This window comes from Aotus nancymaae, unplaced genomic scaffold, assembly GCF_030222135.1.
Source record: "Aotus nancymaae isolate 86718 unplaced genomic scaffold, 86718_ANA_hifiasm-v0.15.2.pri h1tg000089l, whole genome shotgun sequence".
In the NCBI taxonomy this organism is placed as follows: Eukaryota; Metazoa; Chordata; class Mammalia; order Primates; family Aotidae; genus Aotus; species Aotus nancymaae.
Genome location: NW_026988504.1, coordinates 18242507 through 18269753, shown reverse-complemented (window position 1 = coordinate 18269753; position 27247 = coordinate 18242507). Strand labels below are relative to the sequence as shown.

General features: G+C 44.5%; 1 protein-coding gene across 3 annotated transcripts in view; it reads right to left on the bottom strand.

Moving 5' to 3' along the window:
• Positions 1–27247, bottom strand: part of ERN1 (endoplasmic reticulum to nucleus signaling 1) — a 93917-nt gene that overhangs the window by 19314 nt on the left and 47356 nt on the right. For 2 of the 3 annotated variants that reach the window (XR_001107717.2, XM_012453891.2), the window contains exons 3-11: positions 21546–21579; positions 20404–20476; positions 16137–16209; positions 13426–13548; positions 9531–9632; positions 7967–8228; positions 7155–7233; positions 5339–5504; positions 1499–1617 (exon numbers count right to left, since the gene is read on the bottom strand). Coding sequence is in view for 2 of the 3 variants with exons in the window: in XM_012453891.2 (XP_012309314.2) it covers positions 1499–1617; positions 5339–5504; positions 7155–7233; positions 7967–8228; positions 9531–9632; positions 13426–13548; positions 16137–16209; positions 20404–20476; positions 21546–21579 (1031 nt within the window). In the remaining variant the exon portion in view is untranslated. The remainder of the gene's footprint in view (positions 1–1498; positions 1618–5338; positions 5505–7154; positions 7234–7966; positions 8229–9530; positions 9633–13425; positions 13549–16136; positions 16210–20403; positions 20477–21545; positions 21580–27247) is intronic. The other variant, XM_012453892.2, reaches the window with a different exon arrangement.

The following is a 27247-nucleotide window of genomic DNA, read 5'->3' as shown; positions in this document are numbered from 1 at the left end:
ACAGGAAGCAGCAGAGCATGTGGCCAGGGACATCTGTATATTTCATCATCATATAGACACACCTCAGAGTATTTTAATACATACTTTTTAAAAGACAGTTATCCAAGATTGGATGGTTAAATATAAAAATCTGACCTGTGGCTACCTCTGGGTGTTAAATTAAGGGCATTGTCTTATTTTCTTCTATATGTGTTTATTTTCTAAGTGCTCAATAATGAATATGCAGGACTTTAATAAGATTACAGGACAATGCTGTTTGAGATTGCTGTTGCAGGAATCAATGTATTTCTCCAACCCGGCTGCCTCTGGAGATGATATTAAACAGACACTGTGCCCTGGAATCTTGGAAGTCCACAATTTTGCTTTGTCTCTGGATACAATCTAAATCTCTCAACTGAATTTGTTGTGCTTTTGGTCTCCGCACCAGCCAGCCATTCTCATCTTCTTCTGGCCCTGCTCATGTGGCCCAGTGTACCTCTGTCCCTGGGCCCTCCACAGCAGGGCTGCTGAAGCTGCTGAGCCTGAATGGCTCACTAAGCTTCAGATGCCCCCTGTTCCCCTTCCCTGGCTATGTTGGGCTCCCTCCGGTACAGCCACCCTCCTACCTCCCCCACCGGCTCTGTGCCCCAGAAGGCTGACCTGTATGGGCCAAAGCAATGGCTTCCCCAACCCCCTGGGGTTTCTGAGGTGGTGAAGCTAATAGGGGGCACCAGCAGATAAGAGAGAGGTAGGAGAGTGAGGGTAAGTTCTGCAGCTGCTGAATTCCTCAACTGATGCTTTCAGCTCCTGGTCTGGAGTCCTTTCTACTCCCTTTCCTCTGGCTTCAGGTCAAGGTGTGCTAAGAGAACCCCTGGAACTGCCCACATCTGTGCAAATAGTCCCAGGCCACTCTCTGCCTACTTCAGAAAACTTCAGATCTCCTCACTTCTTCAACAAATTTTTTTTTTAAGCGGCAGGGTCTTGCTATGTTGCCCAGGCTGGTCTTGAACTGCCTTGGCCTCCCAAAGCACTATTACAGCCTTCAACAACTCTTAACTTGTCCACAGGGCTTGTTCCAGGCCCCGTAACATGGTTCCTTTCTACCCATGTGAGCCCATTTCTGACCACTCCCTGCCTGGTAGCCTCAGGTCTGGCCAGGCCTTTCTCCTCGCAACCTGGGAGCTGGGCACGGCAGCATTCTTCCCACTCCTGACCTTTGCCCTTGCTGTTCCCTTCCCTCCTGTGCCCCCTTGCTCCCTCTACCAGGCCAAATCCTACCCATTCATCCAGGTCCAAGCCTAGCTTGGTCCTGCAGCCTTTCCTGCCCTTTCCTTCACAAGTTGCTTCCTACTCCTCTCCACCAGCCCTTAACCGTTCATGTTGTTTGCTTTGGATTCTGGTGTATTCCTCTTCCCTCTCAGACTAGGCTACAAGCTCTGAAGGCAAAGCCAAAGTCTAACGCCTCACCCTCCCAACACTTAACACCAACAGCCCCCTGACTGGTCACGTCTTCACTCACTTCCTCAAAGCTCTTTTTCTCTGAATCAGCAGGAATCACATTTTCCCGATGTTTGGGCAGATTGTTGGGAAATCTCTCCAGCATCTTGGTAGATGCAGACAGTGGGGTTTCATGGTGTCCTGTGAGAGGAAACAAAACCTTTAGTGAGAACAGTTTCCTGAGCTGTGGTTGGCACTGAATGCTAAACTTAGGCAACAGGTGCTACCCACTAAGAGGTCCACAATGCAAACTCTCAGCAGGACTGAAAGAGGACTGTGAGTTAGAGAAAATGAGAGGCAGTTACCAGAAAATTCCATCAAAGCAGGACCTTTACGACTAGATGGCAGAATACAGTATTCCGAGTCTCCTACTGAGGAACAAAGAAGTGTCCTTGTCATGACAGGGATCGGGATATTTGGGATGCACCAGAGGCAAGACTTGTGGGGCTGCCTGTGTCTGATCCACAGGTGAAGTATTATGAAGCTTCATTAAAAGTTCAAGTTCCCCTTTCAATGCCTTCCCCTGTAACGTCACTCTTCTAAGGCCGCTGAATTCCCATCTTGGTATTTAAACTGCTCAGGTGGAGTTCTAGTCCTACTACTATCTAAATGTATGCTTCCATCCAGGAAAGTGAGACGTTACTTGCCAGAGAGCAGTAGGATACACCTACTTAGATGGATGGGGCCACAGCTCACTCCACATTAATTCACTGTTCACTACACAACTATTGCATGGCTTCCGAGTGCGCATTCATTACACATTTATTGAGCATCTATTATGTGCAAATTAAGAGATACAAAGCTGACTACAATATGGAACTGGGATTTAATAGGGCTTGATAATCCATTCAGCTCTAAAATGAAATGAGTCCACATACTGCCCCAAAGAGCCAGGTCACTTTTTCACATGAGGCTGGCTGACTTTCCTTTCTGTTCTCTCACTGTGAGCAGATCTTACTCTGACTCAGGTCTCTTTCACCTTATAATCTTTCCACTGTTCCCCTGAACCTATCAAATTTCATAACATACATGCCAAGATGACAACAAACAGGAACTAGTCCAAGCCATGTACATTTCTTGATCTGGAAAATTCCTCTTTAATTCCCCATTTTTAGGTCAGTTCTCTATCTATGACATAGTATCGTTCTTTATGGGAAACCTACTTTTGATTTGAGCCATCACTAGTTTTTTTTGTGTACCAAGGAGCTCTGAGACATGCTTTGCTTGGAGTAGGATTTGCCCATGTGTGGTCTGCCCACTTCAGACCTCTGAACCGATTTGCTGGTGGGGCCCAGGAATCTGAATGTGATTATCTGTGGGTATCTGTGGGTAACTCTGAGGCTCACTAACAAGAGACCTACAGTCTAAGAAGTGAGGTGTCCTTCCACATGCCACGCTGTGTGGCAGTGTCCTGCCCTTCTCCCCACAACACCCACTTGGTCCTCAGTCCTACCTGTCTGGTAGGGCACCTGCCGAGACTGCTATGGAAGGCATTAGCCTGAATCCCACTAGTCCTCCTGTCAACCTTCTTGTAAACAGGCTTCTCCTGGAGCTGGGCCTTCACTAATATCACACTGCACACACTGAACCAACTGCTGTACAACCTTACTCATGAGATCGCTAAACATTTTTGTACAGATAGTACTTGGTCTTCTTGATGTACTCATCTATCATTATCTCTTAGGTCCAGACCCCAGAGCAAAAAGCAGATGGCTAGGCCCTGCCCCAGACTTACTGAATCAGGCTCTCCTGGGTTATACATGCCTATTTAACTAAGCTCTAGTGCTGAAAGCACCCTAGGTCAGGGCCATGACTCTGGGAAACCCACAGACCAGGCCACTCAGGCTAACTGAATCCTTATATGTATTTTCAAGATTAATGACAACCTGGAATATCTTGAACATTTTCCACAAAGAGAAAATGAAAGGACACATTTGGACATAGAAGGGCACATCCTTTTACTTGTGGCCCTGGTCAGCAGAAGACACTGCTATAATCTCAGTGCCATATTTTAAGATGACAAGCTTTCGAGCTCCTCAAAAGAGACTTTGGAATTGTAGGATCTTTATACTTAATCATTGCCTAATACTTTGCTGTTTTTGTAGTTTTCTTACTCAGACAACCTTTTTAAAGGGATCTCATTTTACAAGTTAACCATGAAGACCCCCTGCCCCCGTACTTTCGGTATTCTCATATATACATATTTCCTTAATTCCACTTCTTAATCACTGGCGGGCAGTCTGTGAGCCCCTTAACTGGCACATAATGCTGAGCCGCCTTATAACTGGAATGGTCTCTGCTCACTAGCTATTTTTTTCTCACCATGGGCCTATTCATGCATACTTCTACTACTACTTCTGTTAATAAAAAAGTATTATTATTTTGTCATCTCCTTTACCCATTATTTGGTAAAAATAATAAAATTAAAATGGCTATAAGGAATCAGGATGAAAAAAGAAATGAACCCTATAGAAAAATCTGTAAAGAAAGCAATCAGGGCTGAGGGACACCTGGTTTCCCTGGTAACACCTGTTTACACACATCCCCACCTACACCCCACTGCCTGGCAGACCCTGCTGCTTCCTGGTCCCCAAACGCTCCCAGCCACCCCACATCTCTCTTCTAGAGCCCCAGCCCTGACCTCTTTCTCCCCTAGGTCCTGTCTTCAGCAAGCACGAGAGGAAGAGAACACAGAGAAGAAACCACATCGGCCCCTGGGTGCTCTAGCACCTGACTGACCTCCCGCCCCACCCCCTGCCCCTACTGGGGCTGGGAGGTGGCAAAATAGTGAGAAGTGGGGCACAGGAAGAGCAGATGGGGTTCAAGAAAACTCCCTCTTACTCTAATGACTTGGCACACTCGCCAGGAACACAGCTCTTCTCACCTCTGCCTTCGTTTGTCACTCTCACTGCCTTTGAGTGTCATCTTAACTTCTTATCTCTCTTGGGACAGGGCCTCCAGTTCAACCCCTGGCCATTAGTGATGGCAACAAAAACAAGAGAGAAAGGAAAAAAGGGACCTTCCCAAACACCTGGAACAGTACTGTCCTAGACCTATGACCAGCCCCTGACTCTGATGCTCTCTACACGTCCTGGGATGTAATTCCTCCTGGGTCTTCAGCTCTCACCACCACAATGCCCATCCCCACCCCCACCCCCATGCCCACCCTGACTCCAAGTGAATAATTCCACAGAAACAGCCTCAGTTTTCTTAACTATAAAATGGAAATGAGAAGAGTACCCACCTCACACAGGGTCACTGTGAGGAATAAGGAAATGCATTTTCTTCTTTTGAGATGGAGCCTTGCTCTGTCTCCAGGCTGGAGTGCAGTGGCTCAATCTTGGCTCACTGCAACCTCCGCCTCCCAAGTTCAAGTGATTCTCCTGCCTGAGCCTCCTGAGTAGCTGGGACTACAGGTGCACACCACCACACCCAGCTAATATTTTGTATTTTAGTAGAGACAGGGTTTCAGTATGTTGGCCAAGATGGTCTGGATCTCCTGATCTTGTGATCTGTCCGCCTTGCCCTCTCAAATTGCTGGGATTACAGGCGTAAGCCACCATGCCAGGCCAAGGAAATGTATTCTAAAGGGCTTAATGTCAGATAATCACTCAAGGTTTATATAATTTAGCACTTGAGTTTTGAAACATTAAACAGTTTTCAAAAACTGACTCAGAAACACAGCTATGCTACCTTGTTGGCTTTCCTTGGGGGCAAAAATGTCCCAAGGTCTCAGTGGCCAGCCCAGAAAGGCTCTGAGCACAAGGTCTTCATGGTGTAACCACCAAGGCCGATGGTCGCCCATCAGGAGGCAGAGGCAGCATGCCGTCACCTCAGGCTGCCATGGGAGACCCGCTCTTACCTATCAGAAGCCAGTAATTCCTCAAGTAGTTGAGCTTGTTCTTGTCTTTGAGTCCGGGGTCAAACTTGAGGTCCGTGCTGGGCGTGATCACACACTCCCCCTTGTCCCCAATGGTGACGCCATCAGTCTGGGGGCCTTCCAGCAAAGGAAGTGTGCTGCCGCGGGGCTGTGAAGAGGGTGCAGTGAGGGCTGGGAGCCCTGGAGGGACAGTGGGTCCTAAGGCACACCTTTCCAGCCACTGTCCTGCAAGATGAGTGTTTTCTAGTGCAGGGCAAGTCCAAGACAGAGCAAGACACAAAGGCCCAAGGACTGGGCAAAGAAGCTCCTCCTTCGAGACATGACATGCTGCACTGATGTCTTTAACATGGACATCTTTTTAGATTCTTATGTCTGGATACTGAGGAACAAGAAGAACTCCAAGAAGCTTTTTTGTTGTTGTTGAGATGCAGTCTCGCTCTGTCGCCCAGGCTGGAGTGCAATGGCGCGATCTTGGCTCACTGCAACCTCTGCCTCTTGGGTTCAAGCGATTTTCCTGCCTCAGCCTCCCGAGTAGCTGGGATTACAGGCCCCTGCCACCACACCCAGCTAACTTTTTTACTTTTAGTAGAGAAGGGGTTTCACCATGTTGGTCAGGCTGGTCTCAAACTCCGGACTTCATGATCCGCCCGCCTTGGCCTCCCAAAGTGCTGGGATTACAGGTGTGAGCCACCACACCCAGCCTCCAAGAAGTTATTATGAGAAGCAGACATAAGTGAAGGAGAACGAATGGATATCTCTGTTAGTCACAATAAATGCAATCAGCAGAGCGGAATAAAGTCCAGCCACATTCCTGGTGCTGGCTTGGGTGCTGCTGGAACTATGACAGAGGCAGGCACTGTCTGCTCACAGGAGAAGCCACCCAACTCACCGGGACAACAAGAGAGCCAACCACACAGCCCAACATTGTAGGGATCCAGACAAACAGCTAGGATTATGACACCTTGGACTTTCAGAGACAGAATGCTTGAGGCAGGCTGGTGAGGCCCAAGGAGGCTTGGAGAGATTGGAAAAGCATGCAAAGGGTTATAGTAGGGAAAAGGAAGAAGAAAGGGCATTTGAAGTATGAGGAGCAGGCTGAACAAAAGCCCAGGGGAAAGATGAACAGGGAGCTTGTGGAAGTGAGGGAGAAGATGTGCTTGGTTGGACTGTGCAACTCACACAGAGAAACTAACAAGGTGATGGAAGGGAATCATGGGACTGGATTAAGGAGGGCCATGAACACCAGCCTGGGGAGTTTAAATTTGACCACAAAAGCAAAGGGAAATAACCAGGGATTCCTCAGCTTTAAGAAGCTGTTTTCGTCACGCATTTTTCTTTCAAAGTAGAATGTGTCACGTGCAGAAACTGTTTTTGAGAATTTAAGATTTGTGTTTTGCATTCTTTTTTTTTTTTTTTTTTGAGATGGGGTAACTTGCTCTGTTACCCAGGCTGGAGTGCAATGGCACAATCTTGGCTCACTGCAACCTCTGCCTCCTGAGTTTAAACCATTCTCCTACCTCAGCATCCCAGCTAGCCCTTCACCACGCCAAGCTAATTTTTTTGTATTTTTAGTAGAGATGGGGTTTCACCATGCTGGCCAGGCTGGTCTTGAACTCTTGACCTCAAGTGATCTACCCGCCTCAGCCTCCCAAAACGCTGGGATTACAGACATGAGCCACCGTGCCCGGCTGTGTTTTGGATTCTTAACCTGCAGGATGCTCATGCGTAGCAAAGTCATTCTTTGCTAAAATGGAACAGAAGCGGTTAGGTAGCCGCGAGCCCTCCATAGTGGACTTACCACGACAGCAACCCCCTCGTGTACCATTGAAGGGGAGGCATAGAGGCTGGTAGAATATTTCCCAACATACAGAGTGGGCCTAGGAGAAAAACAGATACATGCATTTTAGAGTCATTTAATTTCCAGATCCCACAGAAGGGAGGAATCATAGCCCCAAATACCACCCACAGTAATGGTCACTCTATAAAGTAGGAAACTGAGACTTGGCAAGTTTAAGTGACTCAGTGATAGGCTATTAACAGGTGGATGGAGAACAGAGGCCTGCTGAGTCTTGGACACACACACACACTGTAACTTTTTTTCCTGATTTTTAAAATGAATATAACATAAAAATTTAGAAAATATAGAAAGTTAAAAAAAAAAATCTCTTGCATTCCTATCACCTAAGATAGATCCAAACTATACTTAACAGTGGCAGTCTCTTTCCTATCCCCACCTTTATTTGTGTTGGTGGAGGCGGGGGGCGGGGTCTTGCTATGTTACCCAGGTTGGCCTCAAACTCCTGTGCTCAAACAATCCTCCCACCTCAGCCTCTCAGCCTCCCCAGTAGCTGGAATTACAGATGTGTGCCACGGTGCCTGGCATCTCCCACCCATGATTTTTATGTAATATTTAAGAACTGTGAAGAGTCAAGGGGTGCCTCTCAGCTCTAGTATTCTGAGGTTTCCGAATGAAGCAGTTTTGGCTCTGGATTCCTCGTAGCTTCGGAGACTGCCCTGCCTTTGGCCTATCGTGCAGGGCCTGCTACACTGCGACAGCACCAGAACACAAAGGCCACAGCCACCCTCTCCCTCCCTGAGCTCCCAACTCACGTCAGCTTGCTCTTGGCCTCTGTTTCCTTGGGGAACGGGTACTTCCACTTGGTGATGCGCCCCACCTCCCCAGACATGAAGGTCAGATAGCGCAGGGTCTCCACAGCGACATTGATGTGCATCACCTTCCTCAGACCCTCCCGCTGCCAGACATAGAAGGCCACCACAGGGGAGGCGTAGTTTTGGATCCACAAGACGTCCCCAGATTCACTGTCCACGGTCACCACCAGCCCATCACCATTGGACACAAAGTGGGACATCTCTGTACAGATCAAACAAACAAAGCACTTTGAGTCTCACCCCATCCTGCAACCACATCCTCTTCTCTTGTGGCAGGCTACAGTCACTCAGCCAGAGGAAACAAGACTTCTGGAATATTCTCAGATCTCCTCTGAACAATTTCACTTGTTTCTAATGAACTTGCTTAGGCTCTATAATACCAAGACGCTGAGAGCTGGCTGGCTTGTAAACACAAGTTAGGATCACTCTCCCAAAGGCAATTTATTTGGTGATGTTCTTTACCATTCTATTCAATAAATGAGAGTAAATATTGAGAAGAAAGGAGCCAATAGAGATATCTATTAATCTGGCGTTTCATAGCAATAACCTGAAACTCATCAATCAAACTGAAAGTCAGGGACAGCTTTGGTAGCTCATGGTTGTAAGCCCAAGACTTTGAGAGGCTGAGGTGGGAAGATCATTTGAGTCCAGGAGTTCAAGACCAACCTGGGCAACACATAGTGAGACCCCCATCTCTACAAAACAAACAAACAAACAAACAAAACAAACAAACAAACAAACAAAAAATTAGCCAGGAAGGTGGGGAGTGGTGGTACAAGCCTGTGTTCCCAGCTACTCAGGAGGCTGAGTGGGAGGATCGCTTGAGGCTAGGAGTCTGAGACTGCAGTGAGCCATGATTGCACCCCTGCACTCATCCTGGGCAAGTGAGACCTTGTCTCAAAAAAAAAAAAAAAAAAAAAAACCCAAAAAAACAAAAAAACGCCCTGAAAGTCAGACCTGAACCACTGACACTGATCCATCTGATTCACAAAGGAGTCCTCAGAGAAAAACAAAAATATTCTAGGTCCTTGACCAGAAAAGGCAGAGTCCAACTGTGATACTAATGTTAAGGTGGTGAAATCGGTTTTTAGCTTTCATGTGAGCTGGGTGACTGTTAACTAGAGAAACAACATTCTCTAGGGATGGGCCACATTTGGAGAGTGGTCTTCTTGACGGGGTTGTTAATGTCCTATGGTGGTTTTACTTTTTTCCATGGGCTTGCAGTCAATTCCTTCTGTGACAGAGAGAGACTCCACAAGGTGTGTCCTCCTTCCTCTCTGGCTAAGCTTGTCACCATTTTACTTTGGTTTCCTTTCAGACTTCACCTAGGTCCCTGCATATTGACGGTGGGAAGTATTTACGATAAGCTCATGGAAAGTCCATGGAAAGAAAGAACCTGGTGACAAAGAGTATCTTAAAAAGAAAATCCTACTTTCTGGAGCAACTGTTTCCACATAGGTCAAAAGTACTGGTCCAACCTTGTGAAATCCAGCCGAGCACTTACTGTAGTCCACGTCGTCCTCGGGCAGCGAGGCTGCATAGTCAAAGTAGGTGGCATTCCATCGGAGCTCTCGGGTTTTGGTGTCGTACATAGTGATGGTGTATTCTAAAGAACACAGACCAGCCAGCCCATTACCACGGAGGGGCCACAGTACCTACTGAGATGTGGTCCTTCTCTAATTACAACAAACAGATCCTCTGTAAACTGTATGCTAAAGTCAGGACTATCCATGTCGACAGAGAAAGGCAATGTGAGGAGAACTGAAGTCCCAGACACATGAGTGAACCCAGCTGATAGCATGTGGAAGCAGAGATGAGCCACCCCCACTATGCCCTTGGACTCATGGCTCACAGAATCATGAGCGATAGAATGGCTGTTGTTGTTAGCTATTAAGCTTTGGGGTGGCTTATTACATAGCAATGATTGCTGATATTAGAATCTGGCACCTAGAAGCAGGATAGCGCCATAACAAACACCTAAAACGTGGCATTGACTTTGGGACCAGCTGGCATATGGAGGCTGGGAGGTTGACAAGAAGGTTAGTGGAGACTTGATAGCACAGAGAGGGACACTGCTATTCAAAGTGGAAAAGGGGTGACCCAGCTTGTGGAGGGTGCCATGATGAGCATGACTATTGCTTGCAGTAACTTGGAAGACAGAAAAAGTACCTAATCAACTCAGGGATCCAGCTAAGGAGATTTCCAGACAGAAGGCAGAAAATGTCGAATGGTTTCTCTTAACTGTATATGATATATTGTGAGATAAATGAGCTGAGGAAGAAATCATTCAGTTTTCAAGCAGAATAAGAGGAAATATAAAGGAGCCAGGACCGACTATCACCGGAAAAGATTCTCAATATAAAAAATAACTTCAGGGCAAAGACCAAATCCAGGGTACTGTCAGCAAAAAAAAAAAAAAAAAAAAATGGGCTCAGGGTCAAGATCAATCAAATCAAGTGTGAAGCTGCAAGATCCTTCTTTGAGATCTCAGAAAGATTTTAAGGTGGCCCATCATAGACTGTCTACATCAAGGGAGTTCTAAGAACCGTGTGTTGTCCAATAGCACTCACATTCCAAAGTCTAGAAACTTGTGGGTATGGCTTTTATCTAATGAAATAGACTATTATTCGACAATGGGAAGCCCACATAGACTATTATTGACACATGGGAAGCCCACATAGTTTTTAAAGGAGTGGTATCAGCATAGACTAAAAGGATCAGAGACAGTCAACCTGAAAAAAAGGACTTCTAGATCCCCAAATTTCAATGAACAAGGAACAGATTGAGAAAAATACAAAACTGGCCATTTGTTATGGAAAAGAAAGGACTTCTCAGAGAGCAGAACCAAGAGCCATTGAGAGCACTAGATTAGGGACCCAATCACAGAGGGCAAAACTGGGCCCTAATGAAGAACTGTTCCTTTTCCCTGGAGGAGGGGAACCTGAAAACATGTGCCTGGCTGGATTTCAGAATGACTGACACCCAGTATGTGATATGTGTCTCTCTTTCCTGTCCCTTTTTGAATGGACATCTTTACTGCAGCTATCCTGTCTCTGTCTCACCACTGTATATTGGTTGGGGGATGGGAAGGGGAGAAAGACTCTGTCTCTTTAATTCACAGGTCTCCGATCAAGAGGAGCTATACTCGAGGAGCATCATCCACTTCTAGACCTGATGCAGATCACAAGACGTGAGATTTTGGGACTGATGCTGAGACTGAACTTTGCAGGTCTTGGGAGGGAGTGGAAGGGTTGTAAACTACTGCAGCCCAAGGGACGACTACAATAGAAAATCTCTAAAGGTCACCACCACCAATTCTTCCCTTTCCTGTAATGTGCACATTACTCATCCTATCAAGAGGTCAAGTCTATATCTCCACCCTTGATTCTCAGCTGGCCTTGCAACTTGCTTGGACCAACAGACTGCAGTGGAAGGAAGGTTCTGGAATTTCTGAGCCCAGACCTAAGGAGGTACTATAACACCCATTTTTACTCAAGAGGGAGCCCAGCTGCCATGTCAAGAGTCCAGGCTAACTGTATGGAGAAAGGTCACGTGGAAGTGAACTGAAGTCTCAGATACATGAGTGAGGCCAGCCAAGCATGTGGAGTAAAAATGATGGGCCCTTGTTGAGTCCTTCCTGAATTCCCTGTAGAATTATTAACAATAAAATACTTGTTTTAAGGCACTAAGTTGGGGTGGTTTGTCATGCAGCAATAGATAATGGAGACAATGGACTTACACACCTACGCACACACTTTCCACCTAATGCATATCTCCCATCTCCTTTGAACACCACCCTTTTATCTGAGAACGACACAATTTTTCTATCTGGATGAAGTTGGAACCACTGTAAAGGCTTTACTTGATGGAAAAGGTAAACATATAAATCCTAAGCAGTCACCATAGTTAGAAGCTGGAATATCTGATTTTCACATGGGGAGGGTGGACAGTCCTATAGTCTAGACCTTCCACTCAGTTTCAGGAGAGCCCAGCTAGCTTCTGCAGGGCCCAAGATTAGTCTCACTGAGTTTTAGAAATGCAGTGCTTTCCACAACACTTTCAGGAAGGTTCTCTTTTTTCAAATCCTTGGTTGCCTGACAGTTTAGACCTAAATGTAGTACTCAATTGTAATGAATTCATCCTAGGTTTTTAGCATAATGTTTTCCTTCTAAATTTTTTTTGTGTTTTTCCTTTTAGCTTTTATTACCATTCAACAATTTTCATGGCATCCCCAACATATGTGAGGTGCTGCATGTATGATAATGAGTAAGGCAGATCTCTGCAGTAATGGGGCCCACCCATTCATACATTCAAACATTGAGCCCCTGCTACATATCAGGCAATATGCCTGGTGTAGAGAGATAGTAGGTGAGCAAAACAAAGTCGTACCCTCAGGGAACTGATACTCTAGTGAGGGAGGCAGGAAGCAGGCACATAATTTATAAATATGCAGTGTCAAGTGTTAAGAAGAAAGAGGCTAAAGAGAGAGGAAACAGAAAATGGTGCAGTGAAGAGGGTGGAGTCATGCCTGTAAAGGGACAATGACAAGGGGTGAGATGGCTGCCCAACAGGCCTGTTAACTGCTACGTGTACCCTTAGAAAGGGACAGCTGGGTGTGACTGAGCAGGGTTGGGGCTGTGGGGCTAGAGAAGAGGCTTCACAGAGAAGGTGACTTTTGAGTAGAGCTGTGCAAGAAGAGAGGATATTTGCCAGATAGGTAAAAACAGGCATACCTGATGGAGAGGGCCACACCACTACAAGTCTTTAAAAATAGCACTGCTATTCTGGGAACTGCAGGTAGTTCGTGCTAATTGGGAAACTTTCTTTTTTTTTGAGATGGAGTTTCACCCCTGTTGCCCAGGTTGGAGTGCATAGCACAATCTTGGCTCACTGCTATCTACCTCCGCCTCCTGGGATCAGGCGACTCTCCTGCCTCAGCCTCCTGAGTACCTGGGATTACAGGCGCATGCCAACACACCCAGCTAGTTTTGTATTTTTTTTTTAGTAGAGACAGGTTTTCGCCATGTTGGTCAGGCTGGTCTCGAACTCCTGACCTCAGGTGATCCACCTGCCTCAGCCTCCCAAAGCGCTGGGATTACAGGTGTGAGCCACCACACCTGGCTGGAAAACTTTTAAATGAGAGAAATGCAGGGAGAAATGAGGTGAAAGAGGTGGCAGCTGCATCATAGGAGTTTTTCTGGGCCGTGGTGCAGTTTGGACTGTATCCCTTGGGCAGTAGGGGAGACACTGAAGGGTCTTATGAAGGGAAATGACATGATCAGACCTGTGTTTGGAAAAAGGCAGCTCTGGCCACCTTCTGGGGAAGGAGGCTGGGGGGAGCTTCTTCAAATCCCTTCTGAAAAGAGGCAGGTTGTAGAAGACAAAGGTTCATTTCTTACCTGTTCGCCCAAGATACAGAAGAGAGGTTGATGGGCAAAGACTATCTGCAAAGGCCGATGACAAAGTCTGCTGCTTCTCCCCGGTCAGGAGATCAATAACATACCAGATGTCCTGCTTTTTACCTGAAAGGACACAAAAACACACTGTTGCTCACACCATATGGAAAAAGGTATCACTGCCAAACTAGCAGCCCAAATGTTCTCTATATTAAGAGAGACAGACCTGAAATTCTTAGGATGTTGAAGACATTTCTAAAGTGATGATGTAAATGACAATGCAGAGATTATAAAACTTCTTAGGACCATGGGTCTTATACTAATAACCTAATCATGGCATACACATTCCTCTAAACCTAATAACATAATTATAGCTTCAAAAAGTTCCCCAAACTTTCAAGTTAGATTTTATTGCTTTGATGAATGGTTTTAAATATGAAAAGTCTTGACTGTGAAGGGCAATCCTTCTCCCATGAACTGGGATCTACAGAAATACAGAAATGTGCCCAGGGGTTCATCGCCCTAATAACCATCACTCACATTTCTCAACAGCCCTACTAACTAGCCCCCATGTGAAAAGGATCTACAGTTACTGTTTATGACTATAATTAGCTAGTACCTGGGACTGGTCAGTGGAGTTGGTTGCAACCTGATGCTAAGGAGGCCAAAGTTGTCTTGGTCTCTGTTCCCAGCCAGTAAGTTATTCCCTGGCCTTGAGCAATACCCTTTATCTTGGTCAGCTGATTAGGAACAGGCAGACAGCACAGTAAACAACATTATTAAGAAAACCCAAAGCATATGTATCAATGGTATATACCCAACAGCATCCTAGCAATGCAGAGTCTGTAACACAGGCCTCCAATCTGAAGGTCAGCACAGTCACTGTGACACGTATATTTCTGTTTTGTAAAGCATGATCTCTGGTGGTCATTTGTATCTTCATAACTTACTGGAAAAGTATCCTATTTTTTGGAGACTCTTATAAGCAGAATATTGAGATGCTGGGGAAGGTCACAGAGACTTTGATTTTTTTTTTTTTTTTTTTTTTTTTTTGAGACATGGTCTTGCTCTGTTGCCCAGGCTAGAGTGGAGTGTCACAATCTTGGCTCACTGCAACCTCTGCCTCCAGGGTTCAAGCGATTCTCCTGCCTCAGCCTCCTGAGTAGCTGGGACTACAGGTGTGTACTACCACGCCCAGCTAATTTTTGTATTTTTAGTAGAGATAGGGTTTCGCCATGTTAGCCCAGATGGTCTGGATCTCCTGACTTCGGGATCTGCCAGACCAGCCTTCCAAACTGCTAGGATTACAGGCGTGAGCCACTGCGCCCTGCCGCCTGGCTAATTAAAATTTTTTTTTTTTTTTTTTTTACAGAGACAGGGTCTCACTATGCTGAACAAGCTGGTTTCAAACTCCTGGCCTTATGCAGACCTCCTGCCTCAGCCTCCCAAAGTACTGGGATTACAGTTGTGAGCCACTGCGCCCAGCCTAGAATTTGCTAAAGCTATACTTCTAAAGTTCTAACAGATGTTGCGTACACGCCTGCTCCACATGTGTGCAACTTCCCATGGACTGCAACTCTGTTCTCAATGACAAAACCATAATAGAAATACGATCTGAAGGTAGAAGGGAACAGAGCTAGGACCACGAACCTTTTCCATCTGGCATGACATAGCTGGTTCCTTCAAGGACCGCTAGAGTTTACATAACTCAGCTATTACTTTAACGGATAGACTGGGGAACTATCATGCTCTTAAATATGTTTAATGAACTCGCTTAAGAGAGCACAACGCAAAGATGATGAGAAGACAATAGTCTAAGCAGACTATAAGTGATGAATCGCTGGCAAAAGCTGGAAGACCAGATAGGACTCAGTGACATGGATGGTCAGAAGATTGTCAGATGTTCCAAGGGCATGGCCCAGAGAGAGAAAAATCTGTGCTGATCGTCTCCTCCAAATTCCTAGGCTGGGAGTTCCTCATTCTGAAGGTGTGGAAGGAAGCAAGAGTACCAGTGTCCTGAGACCCTTAAAAGTCTGGCCTGCACTTCAGATCCAGAAATATACATAAAGCTCCTCGAGGCACGAATAGGCAATAAGCACTTTCAGTTCCTCAAAAAGAAAGCTGCTGTATAAATACGGGCTATTGTTACTACTACAATTTCAAGATAAATACAGCTCTCCTTTGTGTTGCAAATGCTTTTTTATTGACATTTTGGCAGCAACATGGTAAAAGAAAAGCAGGTGATCTGATTGAAAGCTGTGACCCCATAGGTATGAAGGCCGTTTATCTAGGCAAGCTATTAAGTGCTGTTTTATCAAATATTCTGATAGCAGAAAACACTAAGAAAGCCCTATAATTAACAGGCAGAGCCTGGCTTTCCTTTCTTGGCTTAATTATTGTATTCACTTTAAATTTCATCCAACTGCCACTGAGTATGTTGCAATCTTGAAATCTCAGGACTAAGTCAACACAGCAGCTAAAAGCTTGTTAAATGAGTAACCATATTAATGATGTCAACTCTTCTCCCAAGTTGGGGGAACCCTTTCTTAATTGGTCAGCTGATCCTGGGGAGAACAGCACCTGAAGCACAACCCAGGAAAGAAAGGGTTGGCAAGGTGGTAACTGCACCCTCTCTCTCCACACGTCACTTTCCCAGATTTCGGGACTTACGTCAAAGAGATACAAGTTTCAGGGTTGGAGACGGGAACTCTTACCCATGTAGAGGATTCCATCTGAACTTCGGCATGGGGATGCCTGCACCAATTCTGGGATGGTAAAAGGAAGTTTCTTTAAAAAAAAAAAAAGGAAAAAAGTTAACCAAGTCTTGTGCAATTATTATAATTTTACCAGGCGGTCTGTTTCTGTTACTTAATTCTGCTAAAAAGAGAGAAGCACTTTGCAGATGGGAGTTTTCCTAACTGAATACCAAGGAAAAGGGGCCACCCTATGCTTCCACATCTAGTTTTTATACTTATTTTTTTTGAGACAGGGTCTCACTCTGTCACCGAGGCTGGAGTGCAGTGGTGTGATCTTGGCTCACTGCAACCTCTACCTCCTGGGTTCAAGCGATTCCTCAGCCTCCCGAGTAGCTGGGATTCAGGCATGTGCCACTACGCCTGGCTAATTTTCCATGTCTATTTTGAAAAGCCTGGGGCTCCCAGGTCCCTGAGCTCCATAAACACCCACTTCTCTACTTGACCCCACGTGTGGAGGGCCCCCAAGGTCTACGGTCCAGGGTGCTTCCCAGGGGTGACACAAACCATTTCTGAAAAGATTTACACAAATATGGAGAGTTACTTATTCTTTGAAGTTCTAAGGGTGGGAGAAAGAATTGTCCTGGCTTGAAATACAGAGCCAGAGCTGGCTAGACTGAGTAGAATGACAGTGCTTTGTAGAGTCCCATGGAGGGAGCCATGACATTCATGCTGAAGGGATGCAACCCTGGTGCCAAGCTCAAGCTTCAAGGAAAAGAAGTCAGCATTACATGGGCAACACAAGAGTTTGAGGTAGAAAAGAATTCTGATGTTTTCTTCAGTAAATAACTCACTATTGAAAAACAAGAAAAATTGAGGCTGTTGGTTTTAAAGAGGAAGTTAAGGTAGGTGCCAGGAAAAGAAACTCGAAGGAATCCAAATGTTTCAACTGCATTTCATCATAAAACTGATTCTTCTGAGTCTACAGCTGACATCTGATGAGTTCTTTTGGTTAATGTTCGTTTCAGTATACTTTATTTTTAGAACATTCTGTGTTCTTGAAATTGTTCTATAGATACCTGCTTTTATAGAAATGCCAGGCTTCTACTACATGGCAACCTTTTTCTCCAAGAAAGAAAAGACTTCTCTCTAGCTTTAATAAGCAGAGCTTTGAATACTAAAATAACTTGGCTTTTCCCATCATCCCAACATTCAAACCAAGCTTCAAAGGAGGAAAAATGCTGCAGAGAGGCTGCAATGACTGGGTTTTGCCACATGTTTCTGAGAATCAGAAAGGTGCTGCAGATCTTCTTCCAGTCTTCTGGAGTCCTGTGGTTTCTGCTGAGCACTGCCACAGGTCTCCTGATTCAAGGCCCAAGCTTGGTAAACACTGTTTCTGGAGCTGCTAAACCACAACCCAGGAAGGAGCACAAGGGAGTGATGAAGGGCACCCTCTTTAAGAACCAACTCCAACACTGGAAGATTCAGCCTTGGGCATATTCCTTCACTTCTCCAGGCTGAGTTTCCACATCTCTAAAATGGGGCTGACACCCACAGGGCTGCTGACAGATTCAAATGAGATAACTTATACAACTCACTCAGTCCAGTTTCTGGCAAACAAATTGCTTAAGAAATGGGGACTACAGCCGGGTGTGGTGGCTCACGCCTGTAATCCCAGCACTTTGGGAGGCTGAGGAGGGTGGATCACGACACAAGGTCAAGAGAACGAGACCATCCTGATCAACATGGTGAAACCTCGTCTCTACTAAAAATACAAAAATTAGCTGGGCATGGTGGCATGCACCTGTAGTCCCAGCTGATCGTGCCATTGCACTCCAGCCTGGGCAACAAGAGCGAAACTCTGTCTCAAAAAAAAAAAAAAAAAAAGAAAAGAAAAGAAATGGGGACTACAGAGATGTGGAGAGAAACCAGTGGAGAGCAGCATTGAAGGTGAAATACACACAGCTCTACACAAGCTTGCCTCCCCCACTCTGTTTTGGTCACAGGCATTCATAAAATAATTTAAAAATACTCAAGTTAAAGCCCACGATCCACTTGTAGTCTAGACCAGTGGTTCTCATCCTTGGTTGCACATGAGAATTACTTAGAAGCTTTAAAAACTTTCTACTGATGCATAATTTGTAAACAGAAAAGCACGCATCATCATGCAGTTCACTGAATTTTCACAAAGTGAACATACTCACGTAACCAGCATTCAGGTGAAGAAACAGAAGCCCCCCTCTCCCTCTTGCCCCCTTTTCTAGTCATAACTCTCCAAGGTAACTATTATCCTAACTTCAAAACAGCAGAGACTCGTTTTTCCTGTTTTTGGCTTTATATAAATGAATGGCAGTGTGTGGCCTTTTGTGTCTGTCATGTTCTGCTCAGCATCGCACTTGCAAGTCATCCATGGTGTGTCGTCACAGACTGTTGGTCCTCATCACTGTGCACGTCTCTTCTAGAGTTTACTTTTCCACTCCACTGTTTATGTTATTTGGCTACCTTCTGCTTCTTATAAATGGTCCTGCTGTACATTTGGGCACACGTCTATTGGTGAACAAACATGTATTTCTGTTGGGTCTGTAGCCTAGGAGGGCATGACAGGGTCCTGAGGACTTTAGTACTTACTGCCAGTTTTCCAAACCACTTGTATCAACCTGCACTTCCACCAGCAGCAGGTGAGAGTCCTGGTTGCTCCATAGCACCAACACGTTTTCTTTTTCTACTTTCCTTGTTTTGGCCATTCTGGTGAGTAGCAGGATGGCACCGTGGCTTTAATTTGCATTTCCTAATGACTAATAAAATGGAACATCTTTTCATATGTTTATGACCATTTGGATATTCTCTTTTGCTATTCTTTCATTGGGCTGTCTTTTTTAATGTTCTATAGGATTTCTTCATATATTCTGAATACAAATCTTTTGTTGGATGTGTATACTACAAACACTTTGTGGCCTCTTCTCTTAATGAGGAAAAGTTCTTAATTTTAATATAATCAATGTATTAATTTTTTCCTAAATTTATAATTAGTGTTTTTTAAAATATCCTATTTAAGAAATCTCTACTTACTCAAGGTCATGAAGATGTTCCACTACTTTTTTTCTTAAAGCTTTATTGTTTTGCATTTCACATTTAGATGTGTGATCTATCTGGAACTGACTGTATATATGTTGTTGGGGGTAGGAGTTAAGACTTTTATTCCTATTGGATATCCCAATTTTTTTTTGCACCATTTATTGAAAAAACACTGTAAGCTGGGTGGTGGTGGCTCACGCCTGTAATCCCAGAACTTTGGGAGGCTGAGGCCGGTGGATCGCTTGAGCCCAGAAGTTGGAGACCAGCCTGGGCAACATGATGGAACCCCATTTCTATCAAAAATACAAAACATTAACTGGGCAAGGTGATGTGCACCTCCCAGCTACTCAGGAAGCTGAGGTGGGAGGCTCAGTTGAGCCTGGGAGGTGGAAGTTGCAGTGAGCCAAGATCATGCCACTGCACTCTAGCCTGGGTGACAAAGTGAGACCCCATCTCTAAGAAAAATAAAATAAAGAAGAAAGAAGGAAGGAAGGAAGGAAGGAAAGAAGGAAGGAAGGCAGGAAGGCAGGAAGGCAGGCAAGACATTGCAGTGTCATCTTTGTCATAAATCAGGTGACCACATGTGTGGGCCTGTTTGTATTATCTGGGGAGCTTTTAAAAAGTCCTGACGAAGAATAAAACAAAAACAAAAACAAAACAAACAAACAAAAGTCCTGATGACTTAAATCTATTAAATAGAGACCTTCTGGGATTGGGCCCTGTGTTCAAGGTCCCAATACTATGTTTTAGAATTCTAGGTTATTACAATGAAAACTAAGGCTGAAAACCACTGGTTTAGATTCTCAAATGGAGATGAGGGTGGAATATCACATGACTCTCCTAAGGAGTCCTCAGAAGGTGGGGCAGGTGGAGACAGCATTTCAAACTATATGCCTCCCTCCTAAGGTGAGAGTCACCATTTAGAGCAAACCCTGTTCCTAACATTAGATCCTCCAGTGCGTGGGCTGGGCCATGAGAACCTGCTAGTCTGCATCCATGTTTCTGAACTCTGGCACCACATTTAAAAGCTCATTTAGGAATCTCTCTGAAAAGACTGATGCCCAGGCTCCACTCTAGACCACCTGAATCAGAATCCCCAGAGATTGTTTTTAAAAGCTCCTAGGCAGGAGACACGGTAAGACACTGTGCAGACACACTTACAGACTGCTGGTCTAGAACCCCTGGAGTACAAAAAGAAGCTAAATTTACTCACTGTCAGGCCTTCATTATTCTTGCCTCCAAGTGTATACAGGCTGCCATCATTAGGATCTGGGAGAAAGGCAGGCCTAGAGATTAAATAATAAATATCAAAGATAAATTACAGCCCAGGGCATAGAGCAACATATCAAAGCCATGCAAAGCCATGATGGGGGAATAGAGAGTGGGGGATGGTTGTGTGTGGGTGTATAAGTGAGTATATAAGACAATTCCACTCATTACCCTCTCTTACTTCAGCCATAGATAAATAAAATACCCCTATGCTATTTTATATACCATATATGGTATTTTATATACTATTCTCAAGTGGAGAAAAGTGGCCTGAAAGGAAAAATCATGCAAAACCATAGAAGACAATTCATAATTTGGTCAAAGCACTCTGGATGAAGGCAAAATACATGAAAAGAACCTAGCAAGTCCACTTTTCAATTTCTACATCAACTGTATATAGAACTTCAGCCATTAATATTTAATAGCATGGCACGGTATGTAAACAGGTAGAACAAATCTGCTTTTAGTTTTCTAGAGACATTTTTTGTTTAACTGGAGGCAATAAAAGCAGACTCTAATAGGCTGACATCAGAGAGAACCCGCCGAGGGGACAGATCAAGATCCCTCTGTCAGTAGCTTCCCTTGAAGCAGATGTGAAATGGTCTTTTGTCAAGTTAATCTGTTAAAGACTGAACTATAACTACAGTCCCTCAGAACCCTCTGGCTGAATTGTTCCTTTACTTAGGATGTGCCATCATTTAAGGCTCTGACAGGTGCTATCCAACTTTTACTCTAATACACGCTCTCTGGCAGCAGGTCACATTCACCTTTTTTCTCTACGATATGACACAGTGAAGAGGAAGAGGTCCAGTCCCTGAGGACTTTGGAAGTTTAAGTTCAAAGCTCAACTTAAGTTTCATCTCAAATAAGCCTTTTTAAAACCACTGCCCTTCTCCCCCAGGAAACTGACCACCTCCTCCCCAACACAGGCTTTCATCATAGCACCTGTAAGACTTTATATGTCACTCACTCTTGTTATTCCTTAAACTCATACATATATGGACTCCCAGCAATTGGCCTCATAAATATTGATTGAATGAAGAAGACTGAATTAAAGGGAAGTGCTGAGCAAATCAGAAAACTTACTCTTCCACATGTGTTGGGACCTGCAGGACTGGATCTGTGCAAAAGAACAACAAAGGCATCATCAGACACACCCCAAAATGTCCCGATTCCCAGAGGCTTCCCAGGACCAGGTCAAGTTGTACTGGTAATAACTTTTTCCCCCTTGTTAACCTACATGGGATAGTGTACGTGAAGGTTATATGCACATCTGCATAATGGTGCATATCTTTTAGAAAATATATGCAACATGATGCAAATATAAGCACTTGGATAGTCACTGAGACTGGATAGAGAACTGAGACCAGAACAGAACTGCTTTCAAGAAACTTGCATATAACTTGGAGGATGGATGCAGAAGGAAGAATCAGTCACCACCCACAGTAGACAAAGGGTCAGAGCATCACTATCTGACACCTCAAGGACTTCTAAAACCTAAATCATTACCTTGTCAGATGCCTGGAATAGCTCTACATATTCCCATTAGGAAAAGTAAACCTGGTTTAAGAACTGACTTTGATTAGATAGTAAATGGACACACCTCTTTGGAGCAGCATAATCCTGGAGGCTTCAATTGTTCATTCCCTTTGTCCCACTCATTGCATTTCTATAAAATCTAATTTAAAGATAATATAAAGTATAAAAAATGCTTTTTGTACATAGATGCTCGTAGCAGCACTACAAATGATCTAACCAATACTATGGTTAAGTTATAGAATGTCCACCTCGCAAAAAATTAAGGCTTCTAAGAGGGATAATAAAGTTTAAGACATATACAAACCTATGCTATTATGTTCAGGAGAAAAGATAACATTGTACAAAGAGTATTAATGCAACTATGGGGAAAGGCTTCAATGCACCTAACTAGATGGAAAGATCAGAAATGCTAATTGTAAGTTATCCTTGCTGGAAATGCACCTTTCCCCCCAACCTTTTCTATATCTTAAAATTTCTGCAAGAGCAGGCATTACTTTTTAAATTGAGAACATGTTTTTTTCCCTCAAAGTCAATTTTATATTTGCAGCAATTAATGGCAGAATTCCTCCCTCCCTAGATTCTCCCGGACACAAAGCAAGAGAAAGCTCCTGATTCCAGGGGCAGATGGTGGTGGCAGGGAGAGGGCATGAATGCTGGCACAGCAGCACTGTGTAGTGACAGATCTAAAAGTCCGGAGGCAGGAGACTCACAGCGATGAGGTATTTCTAGCAAACAAAACCCCACAGCCTTGCCGTACACAACTTAAGCTCTGGGGGCAAGAACAGCAAGTATTCTCATATGATTTTGTATGCAGAATTCCAGACTCTGTAGGCTCCGCTTATGACGGGCAGCTGCCCAATCCATCCAATTATCGGATGAAGGAAAGTCTTTCAAGCCTTATCATATGTTGACTTTGCTTAAAAGCCCAGCTCCTATACAAAGCCATATGGTATTCACAACAACAGAGGTACACATACCATATGTGGTCTGTGGGCAGCAAACAAACAATTCACTAAACCAAAAACACTTTAGGAAACAGGAAGAACTTTCAGTCAGTAAGCATATGTTTATCTTTCCCATTAATCACCTCTCGGTACACTCTCACAAACAGACTGATGCAAGAGACAGGAAATAAAGGCACACCACACTCATCCTACTGAAACAAACTGGTCAAGGTGCAATTATAACCCAGCTACTTCAACGCAGGCCTGAAGCCATGCAAGCCAAGAAGAGCAAGAATATCATATTCCTAAGACAACATGGCAGTAAAATGGCACCTTTTTTGATGGTTTCAGCCACTTAAAGGAATCACAGACAAATGCAGACTAAGAAGACACAGCCAAATTCCAGCAATTCACCAGAAACAAGACATGAAGACCAACATGATTTAAATTCCTGTTCATAACCTGATCTTTGCTGTACAGTGTTTGCTCAGTTTCACAGACTCATCTTCAGATGCAGATGTTCCTGGTTTTCCATAACTTATCCACTGGTCACCTGACACTGAGGCCTCACGTCCCAAGATGTGCCCTGTACCAGGTTCCAATGAAGATTCAGCACATCGGCAGGAGACAGGGGAAGATTCCTGGGACAACTATATCAGTGTTTAAGAACTGTGATTTTTTTCTAGGCTTAGGAGAAGGCAAACTCCAGTAGGAGGACCTTATGGTTGTCTTAGCATTTCCCATCCACTTGGTAACATAAGCACCTGGAATAAGCCTCTTCAAAGCTGCAGGCCAGGGAAAAACACAATTATTAAGACAGTTCTGACAGAGGCAGGCAATCTGCTGCTTGGCTTCTGAAATGTAAAAATGACCTAATTCTGTAAATGTTTTTAGGAATCATCTGAATTCAAGATTTGCTTTAAAATACTACAGAAAATAATTATATGGTTGCAGGGGGGACAGATAAAATAAAAAGTGGCAGGCTATTGATAACAGTTACAGATGAGAAATGAGAACACTAGGGAGTCATTTTACTACTCTCTGTATATATGCTTAAATTTTTTCATATTAAAAAAGGTTAAACAGAAAAATATTTGGAAAGTCAGCAAAAATAAAAACAAAAAGCATTATCTGAAAATGTGCAATGAAAGAGCAACATGAAAAAGTCATTTTGATTTAATAATGAGAACTGTTATCAGGAAGATTCTTGTTTAAAAAAAAAAGTTTTCAGCCACGTGAAAAGAAACACGGTCCTACCTGTAGGGATGTAAACAAATACTGCTGTAAAATAAGCCACTATCTATATGGGGCCTGATAAGAATAAAAGCCAATCTCACCAAGTTGTTTTACTTTCAGAAAAAAAAAAGTTGGGGGGGAGTTACCTCCTAAGTATAAAAAGTGGCTGTTACATAAGGTAAAGGTAAGGTTATCTGGTAAAGGTAGAGATATGAGAAAATATAGCTGAAATCAAGGTTTGATCTTCAGGGATTAACACAGGGAAGAAACAAACCTGCTCACTGATCCCCTGGGAGCAGCCACTGGCCTCGACTCCACTCCCTGGCCCCCATCATGTGTCCAGCTGAGCCCTGGGATGGCACAAGCTTTACACCTGCAGAAACTGACATCCTGGGTGCTCATTGCTAGGATATTGTGCAAATGTAAATCTCCTCTTCAAGCTCAGACAAATGACAAAACAGATGTACATATCTTTCCTTTGTCCAAGTTCATAAGGCTAAAGTTTTAAAGATTTATGTCCCCCAAAGCAGTAAATTTTTGTCCCCACTCCTTCCTCCACACAGGGAGGAACATTGCCAGGTTCTCCCTTCAGCCTTTCTTCTCACTCAGAGAGCACATGGATCTCTGTAACTTCCACCCTAACCACAGTGGGGTTCTAGGCTCCCCTCTCCTGCATCCTCTCTCTGGATCAACTGGACACGTCCACTAGTTCCCACCAGTGCCTCAGTCTCTGCTTGCCCAAGTCATGCCCTCTGTCTTTTGCCCCAGACTGGCTTCTACTCCTCACTACCCTATTTTGTTGACGGTAGCACCATTCTCCTAGAAGACAGCCATGACTCAAACAACACTGTTGACCTATTTCTCCCTAACATACGCCATCGGTTGCCAAACTCTGTGGTCCATTTCTTTTCTTTTTCTTTTTTTTTTTTTTTTTGAGACACAGTCTCACTCTGTTGCCCAGGCTGGAGTGCAATGGCACCATCTCAGCTCACTGCAAACCTCTGCCACCCAGGTTCAAGTAATTCTCCTGCCTCAGCCTCCTGAGTAGCTGGGATCACAGGTGCCTGCCACTGCACCCAGCTAATTTTTGTATTTTTAGTAGAGATGGGGTTTCACCGTCTTGGCCAGGCTGGTCTTGAACTCTTGACCTCGTGATCCACCTGCCTCAGCCTCCCAAAGTGTTGGAATTACAGGCGTGAGCCACCACACCCAGCCAATCTATTTTGATGCCAATCGTAGTTCTGTGTCCTGTTCCCATTTCCCTTCAACACCATTGGAACCCTTAGTCTCTCAAGCCTTCCCTCCTCTCCTAATCTGTGTGGCCTTTGGAATCAGACAAACCAAGGCATAAATCCTAGCTCTACCAATCACCAGCTGAGTAACCTTGGCAAAGTTACTTAAGCTCGCAGAGCCTCAATTTCCTCATCGGTAAGGAAAAAAAAATAGAGGTAACATCAGCCTCATGAGGCATCTCTATGTGGATTAAATGTTTGTCGAGACTTTAAGTCAGTGCCTTGACATTGAGAAGAGTGATCCTTTGAAACGCATAAATCAGATTAAGCTTCTCTGTCACTCAAAATCCTTTGGTGGTTCCCCATCACACTCAGTGAAGGCCAGTGTTTACACAGTGGCTCATAAATCCCAAGCAGTCCCTCCCTTTCAACCTGCCACCCTCTAACAGTCTCTCACTATTTCCCACATACTCCATTTCAGCCATGCCGGCCTCCAAGTATTCAACAAGCACTGCTAAGCCTGCCCCTGCCTCAGGACCTTTGCACTGGCTGTTCCTCTGCCTAGGTCTTTGATCAACTGTTGCCATCTCAGAGAGTTCTTCCATGATCACTCCCTACTGCCTAGGATTTCTGACCCCTCTTCCCTGCTTAATTTTTCTCCATGTCACTTACGACCTCTGTAGTTCTGTATATTTTATTGCTTACTTAATGCCTGACTCTGGCCACTGAGGGTTGGGATTTATTTTTTTGTTGTCTGTATCTTCCCAGGGATCTAAAACAATACCTGACACACAGGTGGTAACCAATATATTGTTGAATGGAGCAATTAAGTGTCATCGCCTGTCTTAATCTGTTTGTGTTCCTATAAAGGAATACCTGAGGCTGGGTAATTTATAAAGAAAAGAGGTTTATTTGGCTCATGGTTCTGAAGGCTGTACAAGAAGCATGACACCAGCATCTGCCCCTGATGAGGGCTTCTGGTTGCTTCCACTAGTGGCAGAAAGCAAAGGGGAGCTGGCGTGTACAGAGATCACAGGGCAAGAGAAGCAGCAAGAGAGAGGGGAAAAGGTGCCAGGCTCTTTTTAAAAACCAGCTCTCACAGGAACTAACAGGGTGAGGACTCACTCACTACAGCAAGGAAAGTGCCAAGCCATTCATGAGGGATTCACCCCCAGGACCCAAACACCTCCCATTAGGCCTCACCTCCATCACTGGGAATCAAATTTCAACATGAGGTTTGGAGGGTCAAATATTCAAACTAGACCAGTTTCCTTCCTACTTCCGCTCTTGCCCAGCCTGGAAATCCATTGTTGATCGCTTCTAATAATCCAGCAGGTACACTCTACTCACCCTGAATCCAGGATCTACATAGCACTCCCTGTTCCTCCACCCGGGCTTCTGAGCAGTGCTGTGGAACACACTGCGATCATTTGTGGAGATGCCATCATACATGGTATCTCCATGGTGTGGCCAGCTAGACACCTGCCACTAGGAGATTGATTTATCTACTTCCTGGCTGACTTCTGTTCTCACCCCTGTAGCTGGCATTTCAAACCACCCAAAATGCAACCATTTCAAATTTACCCATTGCCTCAAGCTCCTTTTCTCTCCACAAATGACTCTGTCTTCTGCGTCACAGAGGAAATTAAGGGAGACTGAGTGAGCTCTCTGAAACTTCCTACCCTTCACCTTCTACATTTACCCGGCTCTGCCCTTCCCTTCACATCTCTATAAAGGGACAATGCTTTCGCCTTCACACTCATAGATTTTTCACACTCATATCTAGATCCTGTCTCCAGGGATCTTCAACTCCTCCTTTGCCTATAAACATAAAAAG